General features: G+C 63.1%; 1 protein-coding gene across 2 annotated transcripts in view; it reads right to left on the bottom strand.

Moving 5' to 3' along the window:
- The window catches only part of CARS2 (cysteinyl-tRNA synthetase 2, mitochondrial), a 32,842-nt gene that overhangs the window by 211 nt on the left and 12,191 nt on the right, over positions 1-20,440 (bottom strand). Inside the window, exons 6-14 of one of the 2 annotated variants that reach the window (XM_070048567.2) lie at positions 17,334-17,417; positions 14,349-14,478; positions 12,884-13,017; positions 11,007-11,074; positions 8,264-8,330; positions 7,549-7,687; positions 4,158-4,281; positions 2,534-2,638; positions 189-395 (exon numbers count right to left, since the gene is read on the bottom strand). In XM_070048567.2, the coding sequence (XP_069904668.2) occupies positions 189-395; positions 2,534-2,638; positions 4,158-4,281; positions 7,549-7,687; positions 8,264-8,330; positions 11,007-11,074; positions 12,884-13,017; positions 14,349-14,478; positions 17,334-17,417 (1,058 nt within the window). Of the gene's footprint in view, positions 1-188; positions 396-2,533; positions 2,639-4,157; positions 4,282-7,548; positions 7,688-7,962; positions 8,024-8,263; positions 8,331-11,006; positions 11,075-12,883; positions 13,018-14,348; positions 14,479-17,333; positions 17,418-20,440 lie in introns of those variants that run through there. The other variant, XM_089303398.1, reaches the window with a different exon arrangement.

Here is a 20,440-nt window from a genome sequence, read left to right as displayed (position 1 = left end):
CCCTCCAGGAGGCCAGTGTGACCTGTGGGGGTGGGTGGGTGGGGTCGCTGGCAGGGCCTGGTCCTCGCTGCTGACCCTCCGTGCCCCTCCCCCACCCCCTTCCCTGGGGAGCAGGGCCCCGGGGTCTCCTGGCCCCTCAGCCGCTCCGACACCTGTTGACTCTGCTTCTGGGTGGTGGCCGCGCTGACCTTAATGCTGATGCCGTGGGCAGCCAGGTCCCGGCGCAGCTCATCGCAGGCCTGCAGCAGGGGCCGCCGTTCCTGGAGCTGCTGTCGCCGGGCCTCCCCGCTGGCCTCAGGCGTGGCCAGCGCGTACTGCCGGACCTTCAGCCGGAAGCGCACCAGCTCCTCCACCACGCTGCGCAGCGCAGCCGAGCTGCCGTCTCCTGAAACACACTGCGCACACCCGCCACGCTGCCGAGCCTGGCGAAGACTGCCTGCCCCCGCTCAGGACCCCGCAGGGACAAGGGGTGCCGGCAGCCATCTCCACTCACCCCCACCCAGCTGATGGCCCACTTGGGAGGTGGGAGGGCCGGCAGGGGAGTGCACGGTCCCGTCCCACGCACCCGCCCGCCTGTACACTGAAGGGGCCCAGGAGGCCGCTGTGGGGCAGGGTGAGGCCGACGGGGGCAGCCAGCTCCAGCCTCCCCTCCCTGGAGCTGTCCTTCACAGTGCAGGTCCCTGAGGAGAGGTGCACGGCCAACCTCATGGACCCGTGAAACCAGGACGCATGGCCCCCGGTGCCTGCAGCAGCGTGGACGCCAGGGGGCTCAGCCACCAGCTGGATGAAGATGGACGCAGCTGCACCCAGCTGCAAAGCACGGAAGGGGCAGGTGTCCTCTCCCGCACACCCCGGAGCGGTCAGCAAGGGCTCGCGTTCGCACCACACTGGGGTCCCACTTCTCAAGCCTCACACAACCCTCGACTTGCTTCCACAAGACGGTTCTCGCTGTTACAAACAGGCCAGGCTGGGGACGCTGAAGGAACCGCTTCTGACAGGGCAACACCCTTCCTTACCAGCAGCAGGGCGTGGGAAGGGCCACACGCGGGGCTGGTGCAGCCCGACACGTGAGCCACTGCCACAGCCTACACCGCCCGCGTGAGCAGGCGCAGAAAGGGACCAAACTGGACACTGCCGCAGTCGCCAGGGTCAGAGGTGGCCACAGCCTTCCTGACGGCCGCTCACGCCCGGTCCTCGGCCGGCAGTGCTGTGGACACAGGGAGCGGCCGGGCCGAGGGTCTCTGGCACACCCTGAGGGGCTCCACTGCCTTCAGTCAGAAACAGGCACGCAGAACACTCCTGGGTGTCCCTCAAGCCCTGACCGCTGGGTGCACCCACAGGTTGGGTGGCAGCCTTGGGGGGTGCCAGGGTCCACAGGGAGCCTGTGCAGGAGGGTCTGGAGGGTGGGATTCTCCCAGCAGGGGGAGGGAGTCACCTGCAGTAGGTGGGGGTCATGGTCATCCAGGGGCTCGGTGCAGAAACCAGTGTATGTGCAGGCGTGTGTGTGTGTGTGTGTGTGTGTGCGCGCGCCCACGCGCACAGCCCCTACACAGCAAGCAACACACAGACCCCTGCATCTCAACACCCTGCTCCGCCAAGAAGCGGCTCCCCTAGAAACGGCCAAGCCCACGTCCTGGCTCGTCTCCAGGAATGCACAAGGACATCCAAAGAATGACGGGGCCGTCAGGTGGACAGGGCCGGCTCCCAGCCACGTAATGCAATGACGGTGGTGGGCTTACCCAATCAAACACAGCTGGGACCTTGTGTCCCTGTAGCTGTGAACACCGGAGTAAAATCAGCCTGGCAAGGCGTGGACCCAGTGGGAATCCACCAGGAAATGCGGCCAGCCCAGCCGACCACGGGCCCGGGGAGCAGCACCAGGAGGTGGCGCCAGGGGCACTCCTGCTGGTCACCTGGTGAGCCGGGCGGGGAGCCTGTGATGTTCCTCCCAGGAACACAGCCTGACCCGGCCCCGGGCAAACGTCACACCTAAATCAAGGATCCATGCAGAGACTGGCCTGCGCTGTCGGGAGGTCGAGGGAAACCTGGAGTTTGTCCCACATGGATCCATGTGCATGCAGTGGTTACTGGGGTCAGCAGAGACGCCCAAGGGGTGTATGGGGCCAGAACTCTGTTTGCAGAAAACATGGAACGGGCAGGGGCTGGGGCTAGCAGGGGCTCAGGAAGAGCGAGCGTCCTCTTATTGCAGTGACCTCTGTACACAAGGCCTGTCAGGGCGACACAGCGTGTGCACACGGGACAGCCTCACACAGCCACACAGTGTCAGGGCGAGACACAGCGTGTGCACACGGGACAGCCTCACACAGTGTCAGGGCGAGACACAGCATGTGCACACGGGACAGCCTCACACAGCCACACAGGGTCATTCACAGTGGCTCCGAACATTCAGTTCTTAGGGAAAGGAAAGGATTCTCCGGTACCTACACAAATTGGCACGATAATTAGCTGTTCAAATGGACATTCCACCAGGAAAGCCGGCAGCTCCAGAACCAAGCATTTAAGGAGGACGTACCTGCTGCTGTTGATTTGTCAGAGAAATCCCAACGGTTGAAAAAAATTCTTCAACGTAGGAGATGATGGCACCGAACACAGCAGGGCTTCTTGGGCCGCTGGGTTCCTGTAAGACACAGCCCGCGGAGCTGTGGGAGAGTGTGAAGGTGCCACCCACGATGACCACACCCCATACCAACGCCAACTGGAGTCCGGCTGCTCCACTTCCTGTCCAGCTCCCGGCTAATGCACCCAAGGATAGAGGCAGAGGACGGCCCACATGCCTGGGCCCCTGCACCCACGTGGGAGACCCGGATGGAGTTCCAGGCTCCTTGGCTTTGGCATGGTTCAGCCCAAGCCACTGTGGCCATTGGGGAGTGAACCTGCAGATGGAAGACCTCTCTGTCCCTCCCCCTATAACTCTGCCTTTCAGATAAATCAATCTGAGAAAACACAACACCACGGCTCAGCTGTGCAGCAGCCCGACGTCAGTGTGCAAAGGAGACTGGAGGACAAGCAGCAGGGAGTCGCTGTGGCAGGCGGGGCACAGGCTGTCTGCGCACCTGCAGCACACGCATGAGCGCAGGCCCGGCTCATCAGGCTCCTGCAGGGTAAGGGTGACCAGGAGCAGCTCACGGCGTGTGGTACGCGGAGGGTGAGGGGAACATGGTTGGATTTCTGAGGCAAGAAGCGAGCTTTTGAGTGTAGACTCCTGTTGTGTGAGCCGTGGCGTGGCAGAGGCTGGGGCCGAAAGCTGCTGGTGCCACTGCCCTGCTGCTCGGCCCCTGACCGCCCTACACTGGTGGTGCCAGCACAGGGCAGGGAGGTGCCGGGCCGGCCCCTTCCGGCACGGGGGGCTGCAGGACTGATACGCGTCCCTGCCCAGTGACCAGCCCGGGCCATCCGCAGCACTCGGGACCCCACCCGCCTGCTGGTCACTCGGACATAAAGGCCAGTGCTCAGTGTGGCCAGTGTGGAGGAAGGTTTGGACCAGAGCCCCTGTGTGCGGTGAACAGCATGAAAGGCACAGGGTGGCCTCCAACAGGGTCCCCAGGGCCACCCTGGCTCCTCAGATGGGTCCCCTGAGGGCAAGGACCCGGCCTGACAACTGGGTCCCGAGCCAGGACGTGGCAGGGAGGCTCCCAAACGTGGGCGCAGGAGAGGAAGTGCCGCTCGCCCCGACTCCGCCCAGCCCCACAGAGGCCCTGGCTGCTGGGGGCGCCCTGCCTACGGGGGCACAGGGGTCGCCAGGCCGTCCTGGAGGAGGTTACGAAAGGGGCTCTGCAAAGACGTCCTGGCGGAGCGGACAGCTTCTCCAAAGGCACTCTGGGTCTGGGGACTCCAGCGGCAGGAGCCTGAGGAGCCCAGAGGGCGGCAGCTTCTCTCGGACGTCCCCAAGCTCCTCCAACCAACAGGAAGGCCGCGCAGTGCGTGCGGCAGCAGCCATGCGACTTCAGGCCTCCCACACACACTTCTGACGCTGGCTGGGGCTGCGAATGCCCTCGGGGTAGCCCAGAGCAGGCCACCCTCCAGGACCCCTTACAGGGCTGGCAGGTGGACGCCTGCCTGCTACTAGCACGGGAAACGCCCCTCCGTGTAGAAGACGCCCGCAGAGGGGCTGCGAGGCTGCTGGGTGCCGGCGCTACCTGGGTGGCCGCCCTGAGCTGTCTGCTCCCGAGGTGCACGAGGTCCAGCACAGCGCCCACTGCCCGGGGCGTGTCGAAGTCATCGGCCAGCGCGGCCTTCACGGTCCCCGGCACACTGCTGAGTCTGCGGAAACACGAGAGGTCACCTGTGCCAAAAGGAGACAAGGGAGGCCGGCCCAGCGGCCCCCGGCCCTCCGGTTCACCAACTTCCTCCCAAGGACTTTTTTTTAAAGACTTCTTTATTTGAAAGGTAGAGTTAGAGAAAGACCTTCCTTTTTGGTTCACTCCCCGAATGGCTGCAACAGCCAGGGCTGGGCCAGGCCAAAGCCAGGAGCCAGGTGCTCCATCCGGGTCTCCCACGTGGGTGCAGGGGCCAAGCACTTGGGCCGTCCTGGCTGCTTTCCCAGGTGCATTACTGGGGAGCTGGACTGGAGTGGAGCAGCCAGGACTCGGAACCAGCAGCCATGAGGGACGCCGGCGTCGCAGGCGGTGGCTGAACGCACAGTGCCACAGTGCTGGCCCGGGCCAGGATTTTAATTCAGAGACCCTTTGCAGGCGTGTTCAGAGCCACAGGGAACAGGGACTGTGCGCACGAGCCTCAGCGAGCCATGAGATACAAGCCAAAGAGCCCGCGAGGGGCAGCCCAGAGAGCGCCCACACACGCGGGCTCCGCATGGCGTGAAGAACCTAAGTGAACAGCGAAGCGGACTCCTGCAGAGCAGCGCGTCAACCTCACCAGGCCGTACTGTGGGGTGGCATCAGGGGAGAGCGTGTGGCCTCCCGGGCCCACATCTGAGTGTCCGGGTGCGATTCCCGGCCCTGGCCCGATTCCAGCTTCCTGCCAGCGCAGACCCTGGGAGGCAGCAGGGACGGCTCGGAGACTGGGCTCTTGCTGCACTCGCAGACCTGGCTGGAGACCCCGACTCCCAGCTCCGGCCTGGCCAAGGGCCCCCTGCTGCGAACCAGTGGATGGCAATTCAGTCTGCCTTTCAAATTAAAGGGGGGGCCGGGGGGTGGATGGAGGGAAGATGTGGCGGGAAGCAAGGGCACCTGGGGGCGCCCTCCCTGGCAAACAGCAAGCACAGAGGGAAGCCCGGCTGGGACCTCAGGCCCGAGCAGCCGTCCACCCTTCCTGACGGGTCAGCGGAGGAGCCCTGACACAACCTGATGTGTGTGTGGCCAGCACAGGCCCTGGGGAGCAGGAGGGAGGGGTGTGCGGGGAGGCCATGGGAGGGGTGTGAGGGGAGGCCATGGGGGGGTGTGAGGGGCGTGTGGGGAGGCCATGGGAGGGGTGTGAGGGGAGGCCATGGGAGGGGTGTGAGGGGAGGCCATGTGAGGGGCGTGTGGGGAGGCCATGGGAGGGGTGTGAGGGGAGGCCATGGGAGGGGTGTGAGGGGAGGCCATGGGAGGGGTGTGAGGGGAGGCCATGGGAGGGGTGTGAGGGGCGTGTGGGGAGGCCATGGGCGGGGCGTGCGGGGAGGCCATGGGAGGGGTATGAGGGGAGGCCATGGGCTGGGCGTGCGGGGAGGCCATGGGAGGGGCTGCGGGGAGGCCATGGGAGGGGTGTGAGGGGAGGCCATGGGAGGGGTGTGAGGGGCGTGCAGGGAGGCCATGGGAGGGGTGTGAGGGGAGGCCATGGGAGGGGTGTGAGGGGCGTGCAGGGAGGCCATGGGAGGGGTGTGAGGGGAGGCCATGGGAGGGGTGTGAGGGGCGTGTGGGGAGGCCATGGGAGGGGTGTGAGGGGAGGCCATGGGCGGGGCGTGCGGGGAGGCCATGGGAGGGGTGTGAGGGGCGTGTGGGGAGGCCATGGGAGGGGTGTGAGGGGTGTGAGGGGAGGCCATGGGCGGGGTGTGAGGGGTGTGAGGGGAGGCCATGGGCGGGGCGTGCGGGGAGGCCATGGGAGGGGTGTGAGGGGAGGCCGTGTGAGGGGCGTGTGGGGAGGCCATGGGCAGGGCTGCGGGGAGGCCGTGTGAGGGGTGTGAGGGGAGGCCATGGGCGGGGCTGCGGGGAGGCCATGGGAGGGGTGTGAGGGGCGTGTGGGGAGGCCATGGGAGGGGTGTGAGGGGAGGCCATGGGAGGGGTGTGAGGGGCGTGCAGGGAGGCCATGGGAGGGGTGTGAGGGGAGGCCATGGGAGGGGTGTGAGGGGCGTGCAGGGAGGCCATGGGAGGGGTGTGAGGGGAGGCCATGGGAGGGGTGTGAGGGGCGTGTGGGGAGGCCATGGGAGGGGTGTGAGGGGAGGCCATGGGCGGGGCGTGCGGGGAGGCCATGGGAGGGGTGTGAGGGGCGTGTGGGGAGGCCATGGGAGGGGTGTGAGGGGTGTGAGGGGAGGCCATGGGCGGGGTGTGAGGGGTGTGAGGGGAGGCCATGGGCGGGGCGTGCGGGGAGGCCATGGGAGGGGTGTGAGGGGAGGCCGTGTGAGGGGCGTGTGGGGAGGCCATGGGCAGGGCTGCGGGGAGGCCGTGTGAGGGGTGTGAGGGGAGGCCATGGGCGGGGCTGCGGGGAGGCCATGGGAGGGGTGTGAGGGGCGTGTGGGGAGGCCATGGGCGGGGCTGCGGGGAGGCCATGGGCAGGGCTGCGGGGAGGCCAGCCTGCCTCCCATGCTCCCAGCTGCTGTTCCCAGTCCTCTGCTCCCTGCACAGGACTCAAAGCCACTCTGGGCCGCAGGCTTGAGGCCCTGGGCTTCCAGTCCTTGAGTCCCCGAGAAAAATTCCTCGCCCCCCGGCCCCGGAGCCAGGGCTGCCCGAGTCTGACCGGTACCAGTTCTCACAGGGGCCACCCTGGGTCCCTGGGGAGGGCTGTGTCCTGGTGACATTCCACAGTTCCCAGCAGGGCCACATCGGGGCCACGTCTGCCCACCCGGCTCCTCAGTCCCCCGGGCAGCCACCAGCCTCCCCGTCCGCACCTCCCCCAGGAAGCTCTGTCCTGCACCCGCACACTACTACCTGATGGACCAGCGATGGCAAACACCTCACCGCACACGGCACCGTCACGGGCTACGTACTGAGCTAACGTCAGGGCCTGGGCTCCTCCCCCTCACCAGTGTCCGTCTGAAGCAGCCTGCGGCTGTACACGCGCGAGCACACGTTCCCCCTTCAGGCAGGCAACAGTGGACCCCGACACGGGTGGCTGCCACCCCTGGGCCCTGCCCTGCTGCGACAGGCCCACTGGCCCCAGTCCTCCCGCGACTGTGACGCTGCCGTGGTGAGAGCTCGTTACCAGACGCAGGCAGACGCCACGTGCCCTGCCAAGCTCGGGCACGCCCAGTCCAGGCACAACCAGAGTCCCCGTCTCACCCCGGGACTCTGTGGACTTGCCCAAAGCCGGGGGGCCAAGGAGGGAGCCGTGCGGGGCCCACACCGGACACCTGGCTCCCGGGGCGGGTGGCCTTACCTCTCCCACAGCGCGGCCTCCTCGACGGAGCCGCCCGCCAACTGCCCCTTGATGTAGGCGCGTGTGTCCTCCACGAAGGCGGCCAGCCCCAGCAGGAGGTGCTGGGCGTCCAGCATGCTGCTGCCACTGTAGTCCACGGCTGAGGGCGAGAGACGTCCTGAGAAGGGGTGGCAGCATCCGCAGAGCCCAGCCTCACTCCTCCCAACACTCTGGTGGACAGGAACCCAGGCCCCCAGACCAAGCGGCGGACTGGGCGAGGGGGCTGGTGCCCACTGCTGGTCAGCAGGAGGCAGGCACTGCCCCAGGGGTGTGTGGGGGGAGAGGCCTCAGGCCAGGGCTCCACCCTCCCATCTCCCTAACACACAGCAATAGCAATGACCACCCTACCGTGCAGGGAGGGACTAGCAGGGACGAGGGGGACACAGAGTCCGGGCCAGAAGGGCAGCAACAGGACAGAAGCCAACTCAGCCAGGAGCTGTGCGGGGGCAGAAGGGAGACTGGGAGGAGGGGCAGCAACACAGGCAGTGGAGGAGGGAGCAGACAGCAGGGCGCGGCTACACAACGGGGCTGCACAGGCCAGCGGGGAGGGCCGGGGTAGGTGGGCTCAGACTCTGGGTGCACCCAGGCCCGAGGGCTGACCGCCAGGGGCCTCACCTCCACCTTCACGGTCAACCCCATTTGTCGTACACCTGGATGACGCCCGGCACTGGCTCACCTGACCGGTAGCTGCTCCGCAGGCAGAAGAGCCGGAAGACGTCCGGGGAAAACGTGCGCAGGAAGTCCTGGGAGGGCAGGGGGGCGGGCTGGAGTCACCCCGAGGCTGTGATTGACAGCTCCGAGAGGGGAGCTCCCTGTCTGGCCATCTCCGTCTCCAAGCTCACACGGCTACGTCTGTCCCCAGAGACCGGGTTCCCTGCTCATCTCAGTGGGTGAGGGAGAGAGAGAGGTGGCCCGGTGGCCTGGGAGAACGGTGCTGGCGCCGCGGGGCTGACGGTGGGAAGGTGACAGCACCGGGCCTGACCGAGGGGAGGGACATTCCAGGCCCTCGCAGGAGCAGCAGCCACGCATGCTTGGGGGGCCTGAGCGTGGTGGCCACGTGCAGGCGCTCAGCCAGAAACCGCAGCGGCCCTTCCTGGGGCTCAGAGCGCCGACACCCGTCCCTGACACGCACCAGGACAGCGGGAGGACGGGGACAGCCTGGGGCCGCAGTGTCCTCAGGTGCTCGCTCGCTGCTATCACTAAGTGTCCTCTCTGCTCTAGAACCGGCCCGGCCGCTGCCTGCGAGGCAGAACAGGGCGGCTCCACGTGCGTCCGCGCTGCAGAAACCTCCAAGGGAGGGAGTGACTGCGGGAGCGGGCGGCCACGGCCAAGAGCCCCGGGCTGACGGGGTCACCACCTGTCACCCCTGCCCTGGGCTGACGGGGTCACCACCTGTCACCCCTACCCCAGGCTGACGGGGTCACCACCTGTCACCCCTGCCCCGGGCTGAGGGGGTCACCACCCGTCACCCCTGCCCCGGGCTGACGGGGTCACCATCTGTCACCCCTGCGCCGGGCTGACGGGGTCACCACCTGTCACCCCTGCGCCGGGCTGACGGGGTCACCATCTGTCAAACCTGTGCCCGGCCACACCTGCCCCAGGCTGATGGGGTCAAAACCTGTCACACCTGCACCGGGCTGACGGGGTCACCACCCGTCACCCCTGCGCCGGGCTGACGGGGTCACCACCCGTCACCCCTGCCCCGGGCTGACGGGGTCACCACCCGTCACCCCTGCCCCGGGCTGACGGGGTCACCACCCGTCACCCCTGCCCCGGGCTGACGGGGTCACCACCCGTCACCCCTGCCCCGGGCTGACGGGGTCACCACCCGTCACCCCTGCCCCGGGCTGAGGGGGTCACCACCCGTCACCCCTGCCCCGGGCTGAGGGGGTCACCACCCGTCACCCCTGCCCCGGGCTGACGGGGTCACCACCCGTCACCCCTGCCCCGGGCTGAGGGGGTCACCACCCGTCACCCCTGCCCCGGGCTGACGGGGTCACCACCCGTCACCCCTGCCCCGGGCTGACGGGGTCACCACCCGTCACCCCTGCCCCGGGCTGAGGGGGTCACCACCCGTCACCCCTGCCCCGGGCTGACGGGGTCACCACCCGTCACCCCTGCCCCGGGCTGACGGGGTCACCACCCGTCACCCCTGCCCCGGGCTGACGGGGTCACCACCCGTCACCCCTGCCCCGGGCTGACGGGGTCACCACCCGTCACCCCTGTGCCGGGCTGACGGGGTCACCACCTGTCACCCCTGCCCTGGGCTGACGGGGTCACCACCTGTCACCCCTGCGCCGGGCTGAGGGGGTCACCACCTGTCACCCCTGCCGCAGGCTGACGGGGTCACCACCTGTCACACCTGCCCCAGGCTGACGGGGTCACCACCTGTCAGCCCTGCGCCCAGCCACACCTGCCCCAGGCTGACAGGGTCACCACCTGTCACCCCTGCCCCAGGCTGAGGGGGTCACCACCTGTCACCCCTGCCCCGGGCTGAGGGGGTCACCACCTGTCACCCCTGCCCTGGGCTGACGGGATCACCACCTGTCACACCTGCCCCAGGCTGATGGGGTCACCACCTGTCATACCTGCGCCCAGCCACACCTGCCCCAGGCTGACGGGGTCACCACCTGTCAGCCCTGCACCCAGCCACACCTGCCCGGGCTGACGAGGTCACCACCTGTCACCCCTGCCCCAGGCTGAGGGGGTCACCACCTGTCACCCCTGCCCCGGGCTGACGGGGTCACCACCTGTCACACCTGTGCCCGGCCACACCTGCCCCGGGCTGAGGGGGTCACCACCTGTCACCCCTGCGCCCGGCCGCACCTGCCCAGCACCGCAGAGCGGCTCCCTGCACACGAACCCTGTGCGGCAGGTGCTGTTATCTCACCTTAAAGCGCGAAAGCCGGGGCTCTGAGGCCGTGGAGTGGCAGCGGCAGACTGCAGCCTCTCCCTGAGCGCAGACCACGGAGCGCAGACGCAGGAAAGCCCCCGACGGCTGGCGCACAGAGAACCGCCCACTCGGGGAGTGCAGCCGTGGCACCAGCAGTGTGAACCCCAATGCCACAGCATGACGCGTGTGCGTGCTTCCAGCCTGAACCCACCCCTACACAGGATGGCACGCACCCCCACCCCTGCACACTCAGCCCCGCTCACGTCAAAGGGGCCTGTGCCGCCCTTGCTCAGAGTTGCGGCTTTGGAAGCCATCCCCGTGGGCTCCTTATTTATAGCATTTGTGGTACCACCACGTCTGGTGAAGGTTTTCACTTTGCGCCATGGTCCAGGGGCAGTGGGAGGAGGCAGGGTCACAGGGCAAGGGCTCACGGCCACTGTGACGGGCCTTTGTGGTTCTCAGACCACACGGATGCCTTTAAGGCAGAGTCTGGTATCGGCGGTCACAAAGGCCAGCAGCACAGTACCTTAATAGTGACGTAGTTTTTCAATGATTTGGACATTTTTTCTTCTTTGCCTTTCACGTGCAAATGTCCTGAAACAAAAACAAAAGCAGTTGTATGGAACTGGGTGAGAAGCAAGGGACTCTTCCTCCCAGCGGAGGGCAGGAAGGGCAGGGCAGAGGGACACAGGCTTCCACCTCCCAGAAGGCCACAGGAACCCCAATCTAGAACCCCAATCTAGAACCCCAATCTAGAACCCACACACCCTCAGGGACGCAGGCTTCCGTCTCCCCAGGAAGCCCACAGGAACCCCAATCTAGAACCCGCACACCCTCAGGCCTCAGGGACGCAGGCTTCCACCTCCCAGGAAGCCTGTAAGGAACCCCATTCTAGAACCTGCACACCCACAGGCCTGGGCCTAGGCTGATGGGCGTTCTGTAACACACATGCCCTGCTGTGAGCTCTGTAACACACGTGCCCATGCACATGTTGACATAACCTCTGTAACGTGCACACCCATGCACGCACAGCTGAGTGCAGTAACACACATGTGTATGCACTGATGTGAACTCTGCAATGCGTACCCATTACTGCCAAGTGTTAAGACACACATGTGCCCGAGCTGCTGTGAGCCAGACACAAAAGCACCCACATGAGGTCTGTAACACACATACACACCCATGTATGCATGGCTGTGAGCTCTGTATCACGTGACCCACTTACACCCTGACATGGGCTCTGTCACACACACACCTGCACATGTGCTGATGTGGCTCTGTATCACACACCTGTTTACACACTGACGTGGGCTCTGTCACACACACACCTGCACATGTGCTGATGTGGCTCTGTATCACACACCTGTTTACACACTGACGTGGGCTCTGTCACACACACACCTGTTTACACACTGACGTGGGCTCTGTGACACACCTGTTTACACACTGACATGGGCTCTGTCACACACACACCTGTTTACACACTGACATGGGCTCTGTAACACATCTGTTCTTGTGCTGTTGTGAGCTGATGTGAGCTCGGATGTGCATGTACCTGTGCCGGGGCCATGAGATCTGTGACACACACACGTGACACACACGTGCTCCCAGGAGCTCCGTGATGTACACGTGCACCCACTTCCACAGACCCCCAGCCTCCCCTTCAGCCTGCAGGACGCTGCAACCACCCATGCTCACTCTACATCCAAGCAGAGCCAGCGCCACCCCGAGGTGGACGAGGACACGAGGTCCCAGCAGACAGCTTGGACAAGGTGGCACTGACCGAACTGCCTCCCATTCCACCCCCTGCTGCAGTTCAAGAGCACTGGCTTAGCTGAGCAAGCCCTGAGAGGAGGAACCTCTCGCTGGGCTCACTGGGCCCCAGGTACAAGCTCACGCTGTCAGCCAGAGGGTGCCGGCCTCTGAGTGCCGTTAGCTGGGTCTTCTGTTGTGGTGGCACTCACAGCCGTAACTGGGCCCCCGTGGTGAAGGACAAGAGGAGGACCAAGCTCAGTGCGGGACACCCTGGGCTGGAGTCCGTCCCGGACTGTGGTCCCACATGGCCCATCTCCAAGGGAGGCCCTGCGGCTGCTCCCCACAGAGCAGTCTCCCTCTGCTTCTGTCCGACTCAGACGCAAGGTGCTCCACGGCCAGTCTTGGTGAAAACTGGCGGACACATGCCCGCCAAAGACACTACCACCTCGACTGCTGACACCACGCACAGTTTAAACATTCTAAGTCCGACCCCGCACCATGTTCCGGAAGTCTGGACCTGCCTGCGAGATTGTCTAAAACCAATGAAGGCACACACCCGTCTCCTGACCTCCTGGCTGATCCAGGTACTTCCAGCAGCTGCTGTTCCCCAGTGACGGGAAGGGACAGGGCCAAACGGCACACACTTACCCGAGTGCAGAAAGTAACTGCCCCACTGGCCGCACTGGTGGAAGACTTCACTCTGAGCAATTTCATTTTCATGGTGTGGAAAGGCTAAGTCGATCCCGCCAGAGTGGATATCCAGGTGACTTCCGAACACCAAGCTGCATGGCACAGCGGCGGACAGCGAATCAGCCCAGCCACACGACACAGGACCAGCCTACCCACCCGGCCGCTCCGAGGTGCGAATAAATGGATCTAAATGCCAGGTCAACTGGCATCACTTAACTGATCTGATTCACGTGAAAACTCAAATCTTATCTTTTCCTTCATCGTAAAATCCCCAATCCACAGCGGCTTGTACTAGACTTAGTTCTCTTTGCTTCAGACACAACATTTGGTTTTTTAAAACAATTATTTCTCACTTTGAATAGCTGGAACTTAATTTTCCAACTTTAACAAGAGACAGAACGGTGAAACCATAATTTCTCATTTGGCTTTTGAAAACTTACTACTTAGTGATCGTATAAGGATACTTCAAAAAGTCCATGGAAAACAGCACTAAAAGCTCGCTATGACGGTGGGCCTCGTGGCACAGTGGACTAAGGGCCTGCACCCCATACTAGAGTTCCCAGTTCAAGTCCTGACCCCTCGGCTTCTGACCCAGCTCCCGGCTAATGCACCCTGGGAAGCAGCAGATGTCTCAAGTACTTGGCACCCTGCCACCCACGTAGGAGACCCAGACCGAGCTCTGGCTCCCAGCTGCTGTAAACACCTGGGGAGTGAACCTCTCCGTTACTCTGCCTTTCAAGTAGATGAAAATAAACACTTAACTAGGTGGTCCAGTTAAAGAAAAGAAAAAGTGTTCACGACCGTGCACAGCTGTTTCGTAACATGCACTCTCACAAGCCCGTGCAGGCCCCGAGCACAGGAGTGTCGGGGAAGGACTCGAGGCAGCACACTTCAGCCACCACCGCTTCTGCATGAGGCTGCGCAGCGGCTCGGCCTCCGGTCCCGCACACCCGGCACTCCCACCAGGCAGTGAGGGGGCTCCGTCCCCTGGGCACCTGCTGGCCCCAGCAGCACAGACCTGGGTGGCGCTCTCTCCACAGGGGCACTGAGGATGTGGGTATGTGCCCTTTTCCTAAAATGGTTGGAAACACAGGTTTCTGAAGGTGCCACAGCCCGGCCAAGGTTCCTCCAGCTCCAGTGGTCTGGCTGGCCCCCGGCCCTCAGGCACAGGCACACTGGGGCCAGCTACAGAGGAGACGGAGGCACACCTGCCGGTCCAACACGCAGCTCATGCCTGACCTAGAGTGGCCTCGTTCACTAAAACGAGGAGCTGCTGACATCTGGAAGTGCAGCATGTCCCGGGCTTGGCCGCTTCCCGCCTGCAGCTCACGCACCCCACGGCCCTGCCGCCCAGCAGCCTGCTCTGTGGGCCCAGCTGAGCCGTACCAGGCGCCACACACACACAAGCAGCCCCAGAACCTACCTGGCGGCAGCGGAGCACTCGATGTGCCAGCCGGGCCTACCGCTGCCCCACGGCGAGGCCCAGCACACCTCCTGGGGCTTAGCCGCCTTCCACAGGGCGAAGTCCCCGGCTTGTCGCTTGTCGGAGTCAGCTGCCAGCAACGAGAGGAGTCAGCAGGAGGGGTCCTACGACGGCCACGGTGACACCCGCCCCAGACCTCCTTCCTCTAGGCGCCTCCCGTTTCTGTTCCCACACTCTCCTCTCTCCCCACACCACGCGCTGTCCTCTCACAAGTCCAGCAGCCTGGGGGGCCCCGCTAAGGAGAGGGAGCAGACAGGCGAAGCAGCCTAGCACCCCGCGGGCTGGGCAGTGGGAGATCTCAAGACCGGAGCTTGCCGCATGGGGAACAGGGAGAGGTGGCTAGGGCGCCCCGGCGAGCCGTCCGACCCCGAGGGAACATGCAGCAAACGGAAATGCACACGACTCAGCCTGAGACGCTGGCGTGCGGAGGCTGCCGCTGGACCAGGCCACCACAGGACAGTCTGCAGCAGGCCGCAAGGTCGGGGGTGCTAGGGTTCCGGGGAGCCGGGGCTGAGGAGGCGGAGCCCAGCAGGCAGTGAGGGCAGTGCAGTTAGCGCGGGTGCTCCTGGGAAGGTGGGCACCACGTCCTGGTACCTGTGTCCAGCCCTCTCTGGGGCCAGCTCTAGCATGCCTGTGACAGGCAGACCCACTGGTACAGGACGGGTATCCATGGCAAATGTAGGGAAATCTCTACCTTACTCAGTTTTGCTGTGAGCCTAAAGTGGCGCTAAGATGTTTAAAAAGAATAAAAACGGGCGGCACTGTGGCACAGTGGGCTAAGCCTTCACCTGCGCCCCAGCATCCCATACGGGTGCTCCTCTTCCGATCCAGCTCTCTGCTACAGCCTGGAAAGCAGCAGAAGCGGCCCAAGTGCTTGGGTGCCTGCACCAGGACGGGAGACCTGGAAGAAGCTCCTGGCTCCTGGTTTCAGATCAGCCCAGCTCTGGCTACTATGGATGGAAGACCTTTCTCTCTGTGCCTCTCTGTAAATCTACCTCTCAAATAAATAAATAAAAATCTCAAAAAAAAAAAAAAAAAGAATAAAAACTGTTGCTGATGCCAGGACACAGAACTCTCAGGAGCACCTCTGCCTCCGTGAGGCCCCGCGCATGGAGATCCCGAGGTTTCTGTCCCAGCCCGGGGTGGGGGTGGGGGTGGCAGAGTCAGACCCAGGCCGCTACTGACAGCTGGGCTCCCACTGCACAGCTCACAGGACACGGAGACAGCACCTGTCCAAATACTGTCCACAAAGACCCAGGACCCCGTCTCTGGGGTTTCTGCCTGTCACTCTTGATTGGTTCCCTCAAATCGTAGCCTCCGAAAATTGTTTCCAACTTAGTCCTCCACATTTATTATCGCTTCTCCATGGAAAAAGGTGTGGCATGACGACTTGCTGACACAGGCTGGGAAGTCGGGACACGGAAGAGCACGACACCCCGCTGCGCGTGCACACAAAGCACAACTCGGGAAGGGGACAGAGAACCGGTGAGCGCCCATCTGCCGGGAGAGAGTGCAGTGCAGACGCACGCGGGAAGACATTTTACTTGCTGGTTAACGTTTATTTGCAGGAACTTCATAAAGTCACGGGAAATGGAATGAACAGCTTCGGGGTGGGCATCTGGCCTTGCCACTAAGATGCCAGTGAAGACATCCGCATCCCATCTGGCAGCCTGGGTGCAGTCCCGGCACTGCTCCAATTCCAGCTATCTACGACCACACACCCCGCGAGACGGTGACCATGGTGCTCCTATTCCAGCTATGACCACACACCCTGTGAGACAGCGACCACGGAGCTGCCCCAATTCCAGCTATCCACGACCGCACACCCTGTGAAACAGCAGCCATGGCTCAGGTGGATAGGCCCCAGCTACCCACACGGGAGACTGGATCACACACCCGGCTTCCGCCTGACCCAGCCCCAGCTGTTGTGGGCATTTGGGGAGTGTATCAGCACATGGGAGCTCTCTCTCTTTCTCTGCACCTGATAATAATAACACTAAAAGACAAAAGGACAGGCATCACAGCACAGTGGGTTAAGCCACCGCTTGGGGTACGGATACCCTCGTCCAACATCAGAGTGCCTGGTTCCAGGCCTAGCTTCTCTGCTTCTGACCCAGCTTCCTGCCAACAGCCCTGGGAGGCAGCCGGTGACAGCCCAAGTACCTGATTCCCTGCCTCTCACGTACAGACCCAGATGGGGACCCTGGCTCTCGGCTTTGGCCCGGCCCAGCCCCGGCCCGCTGTCAGGTGCACGTGGATAGATCTCTGTCTCTCTCTCTTCCTTTATGTGTCACTCTGCCTTTCACATAAATAAAGGTAAGTTTATTTTGGTGTTAAAAATTCTGAAACTCACGCGGTTTTTCAAAAACCTACTTTTCGGGGCTGGCGCTGTGGCGTAGTGGTGAAGCCACTGCCTGCAATGCCGGCATCCCACATAGGTACTGGTTTGAGGCCTGGCTGCTCCACTTCTGATCTGGCTCTCCGCTATGGCCTGGGAGAGCAGAAGATGGCCCAAGTCCTTGGGCCCCAGCACCCATGTGCTGGGAGACCCAGCATCTGGGTCTCCGTGTGAGAGACCCAGAAGCAGCTCCAGGCTCCTGGCTTTGGACTGGTACAGCTCTGGTCACTGTGGCCATTTGGGGAGTAAACCAGCAGATGGAAGACCTCTCTCTCCCTCTCCCTTTCTCTCTCTCTGCCTCTGCCTCAAAAATAAATAAACAAATCTTTAAAAAAAAAAAAACCTACTTTTCATGAACTTTATGAAGACCCGTCATACTCTACAATTCTCAGAGACACAGGATTACATTTCAAGCACGGCTGTGGTGGGCGCATGCCCAGTGTCACCACATCAGAATGAATGGAGGCCTGCTTCCAGATCCCCCTCCCCAGAACCTGAGGGGCAAGGCAGGGGCCGTGCCAACTCACCTGGCTCTCCAGCCGGAGCGGGGACCTCACCGACGAGTGTGCCGTACTTGTCTCCTCTGGACCTCAGATCAAAGTAGACGTTGCCTGTTTTACAAAGGGGATCAAGATTCGCAGCTGCTCAGCTGAGACAGCAACCTCTGTGCAAGCGCAACCCCAAACAAGGAATCAGAATTTAAACACAGAAGCTGCATCTGGCCTGCACTGGTTCCGTCTTACAGCGCTGCTAAACCAGCTATAAACTCCAGCAGCACATTCTAGAAAACGCAATGTGGCACTGCACGAAGCACAGACGTGCAAACACGGCCCCGAGTTCTTTGTGAACTGTGGAGACGCCGCTTTCCAACAAGGAGCAGGAAAGCGGGTGCACTGCCCGACCCACCGGCCTCCTGCGGCTCTCGGGCTTCAGGCCAGGCCCAAGTCACCCACGGCACCGAGGCCCCTTCCAGGCATCTTCTCAGAGCCCCTCCTGGTCTGGGCTGGACTCCACGACCCTCCCAGCAAGTTCCAGGGATGCCCACAGGCTGCGGCACGCACTCCAGACTGAGGCAGGACGACCCCTGCCAGGGCCACTGTGGAGCCGGGGCTGACCGGGGCCACCTGCGACTATGAAGCGCAAGCCCACAGCCCTGAGAAGGCACAGCAGCGGGTGACCCCGTGAGGCTGGTGCCTGCCCTCGCAGGAGGTGGAGAGGCCATGGCGTACCACGCCTCCCAGGAGGGACCCCGCTGCCCAGCTGCTGGCAGGTGGCGGGAGCCCCAGGCACATTTCCCCCCACCCCAGCCTTCTGCCAATCAGGTAAACTGCTCCTGGGTGTGGCCCAGGCCCACCTGGAAAGCTACCCTGCTAGCTACATGACCTGCAAACTGACCGGAGAGGCATGCTGGCGCCAGTGTCGGTTCTGTCCTATAGCTGGTGTCACTCTGAATCAGTTACGCCCCTCTGCCTGCCCTTTAAAAGATGTGTGGTTGCTGAGACAGGACGTGCTCACTGAAGCCTGTCCCGGGGCTTCTTGTCACCCCCCTCTCCCTGACAGACCAGGTTCTGGGCAGGAGCCCTGCTCCCTGAGGCAGGGGGTGCACGTGCAGGCTGTGGGGATGGATGTCAGACCTCAGCCCGTCACTCAGCAGCCACTGAGCCGCACGCAGCCACCTCAAGGGCCCAAGTGAGGGTGCAACTTTGAAGCTTTCGAGTTTAAAACAGTCTTCACGTTCATGAGCACAGTCACTACTTCTTACCTGTGCTGCCTTAATGGGGACACTGGCACTGAGTCACCGTAGGACCCAGGAGGCTCTGCACTGGCACCGGGGACGCCACAGGCTCCCCAGGAAGGGCTCACTGAGGGGGACAAGGGGCAGGCGGACCCGGAGACCTGGACAGGCGCTCTCCCCTGGGTGGGACTCCCCCGTGCTGAGCTGGACGCGTGCTGCTGCCTGCTAAGCCCACGCGAGCTCTGCAGGAATGACAGAGACCACCGGAGGTGGCAGGAACAGGGTCCCTCGCGTGCGTGGTACCACTCCACAATCAGTTCAAAGGTCAACTACAGCCAAGTCCCTGTGGAGTTGTCGCAGAGTCCAAACTGCTGGCGTCTGGGTGCATGTGAGTGTGCTCTGAAGTAGTTACACTGTCACTGAAATGTGTGACGAGCCACGGCAGTGAGCTGGCAGGGCCACTGCTAAAGCCACAGGGTGAGCGCCCAGCACCCAGCCGCGTCCTTGCACGTCATGCCTCAAGTTAGACCAGTCACCCAGCGCTTGCAGACGCAGGCTCCAGTCGGTACCGACAGCGCGCGCGGCAGCCCAGGCACACGGGCTGCGTGTGAGGGTCCCTCACCCTCCTCTCGAGTGCCGGGACAGGACTCATGGCAGCCAGGGGCACACAGCCTGGCGATTTACACAGGATGTCAGCAGCTGCACACCCGTGGCCCTGGGCTGGGGCCTTCAGTAACGTGAAAGGTTTCTCTGGCCTGAGAACTCCTCGTCCAGCTGGGACAAAACCTGAGCAGGTCGCCAGGCAAACTACGGCAGCACAGCACCGGCCGCCGGGTGCACGGTCCAGGCAGACATCACCGGCGGTAGCAAACAGTGCGACCTTCACGGGGAGATGTGTCTCCGGTTAACGGGTAGGAGGATTTAGATGGCAGACGAGGAAAGAGAGGTACAGCGGATTCAGTGCCCAGCCACGGCAGCGGCCTAACGCCAGGATGCCAGTCTTACCCTGCCGTAAGACAGAGCCACCAGGCTTACCAGAAGGAAGTGGCGGCACAAACCCGGACACGAAGGGGTCCGTAAGACAACTGAACAGATCGGGCTCTTAGAAAGGGGACAGGGACGGGAAGAAGGGGGCAGACTGCTGCAGATCAAAGGAACTAAAGGGGAAGGTGTTTGGCACAGCACTGGGACACCTGGTCCCACATCCGAGTGCCTGGTGACACTCTGACACTCCAAGCTCCACCCCAATCCCAGCCTCCCACCTCTGTGCACCCTGCGAGGCAGCAGGAAATGGCTCAGTAGTCAGGTCCCTGCTCATGTGGGAACCCAGAGCGAGCTCTGGACCCCTGGCTTTGGCCTTCCCCAGCCCTGGCCGCTGCGGGCGTTTGAGGAGTGAACCAACAGATCCAAGAGCTCTGTCTGTGTCTGTCTGCCTGTCTCTGCCCTTCAAATAAGTAAATGAATGAGCAAGAGACACACACAGAGACTGACCAGAAAGGCGTATTTCTGAATGCACAGCCTTGCCTGACAGGCAGGGGGCAGCGGGCCATCTGGAGATCTGGAGGGTGACTGAGCAAATGACCGCAGAGGGACAGGGAGGCCCCGGAGCCGGTCTCGGGTTGATGACGACGCTGGGTCCTTCCATTCAGGGACGTGCTACCTCCCAGATGAACCAACCCTGCACCGCAGAGAGGGACCGGGCTCGCCCCTACCAAGAGGCAGCAGCCTGCCCTGCTTCTGTCCCAACTCTTTGTTATGAGAATTCCTGCCTGCCTTTTTTTTTTTTTTTAAGATTTATTTGTTTGAAAGGTAGACCCACAGAGGGACAGAGACATCTTCCATCTATTGGTTCATTCCCCAAATGGCCACGAAGGAGCCAGGAACTCCATCTGGGTCTCC

Source organism: Oryctolagus cuniculus, chromosome 9 (assembly GCF_051225735.1).
Source record: "Oryctolagus cuniculus isolate XC-2025 breed Fujian yellow rabbit chromosome 9, ASM5122573v1, whole genome shotgun sequence".
NCBI lineage: Eukaryota > Metazoa > Chordata > Mammalia > Lagomorpha > Leporidae > Oryctolagus > Oryctolagus cuniculus.
The sequence above is the reverse complement of the archived record's forward strand: the minus strand, read 5'-3'. Positions and strand labels throughout refer to the sequence as shown.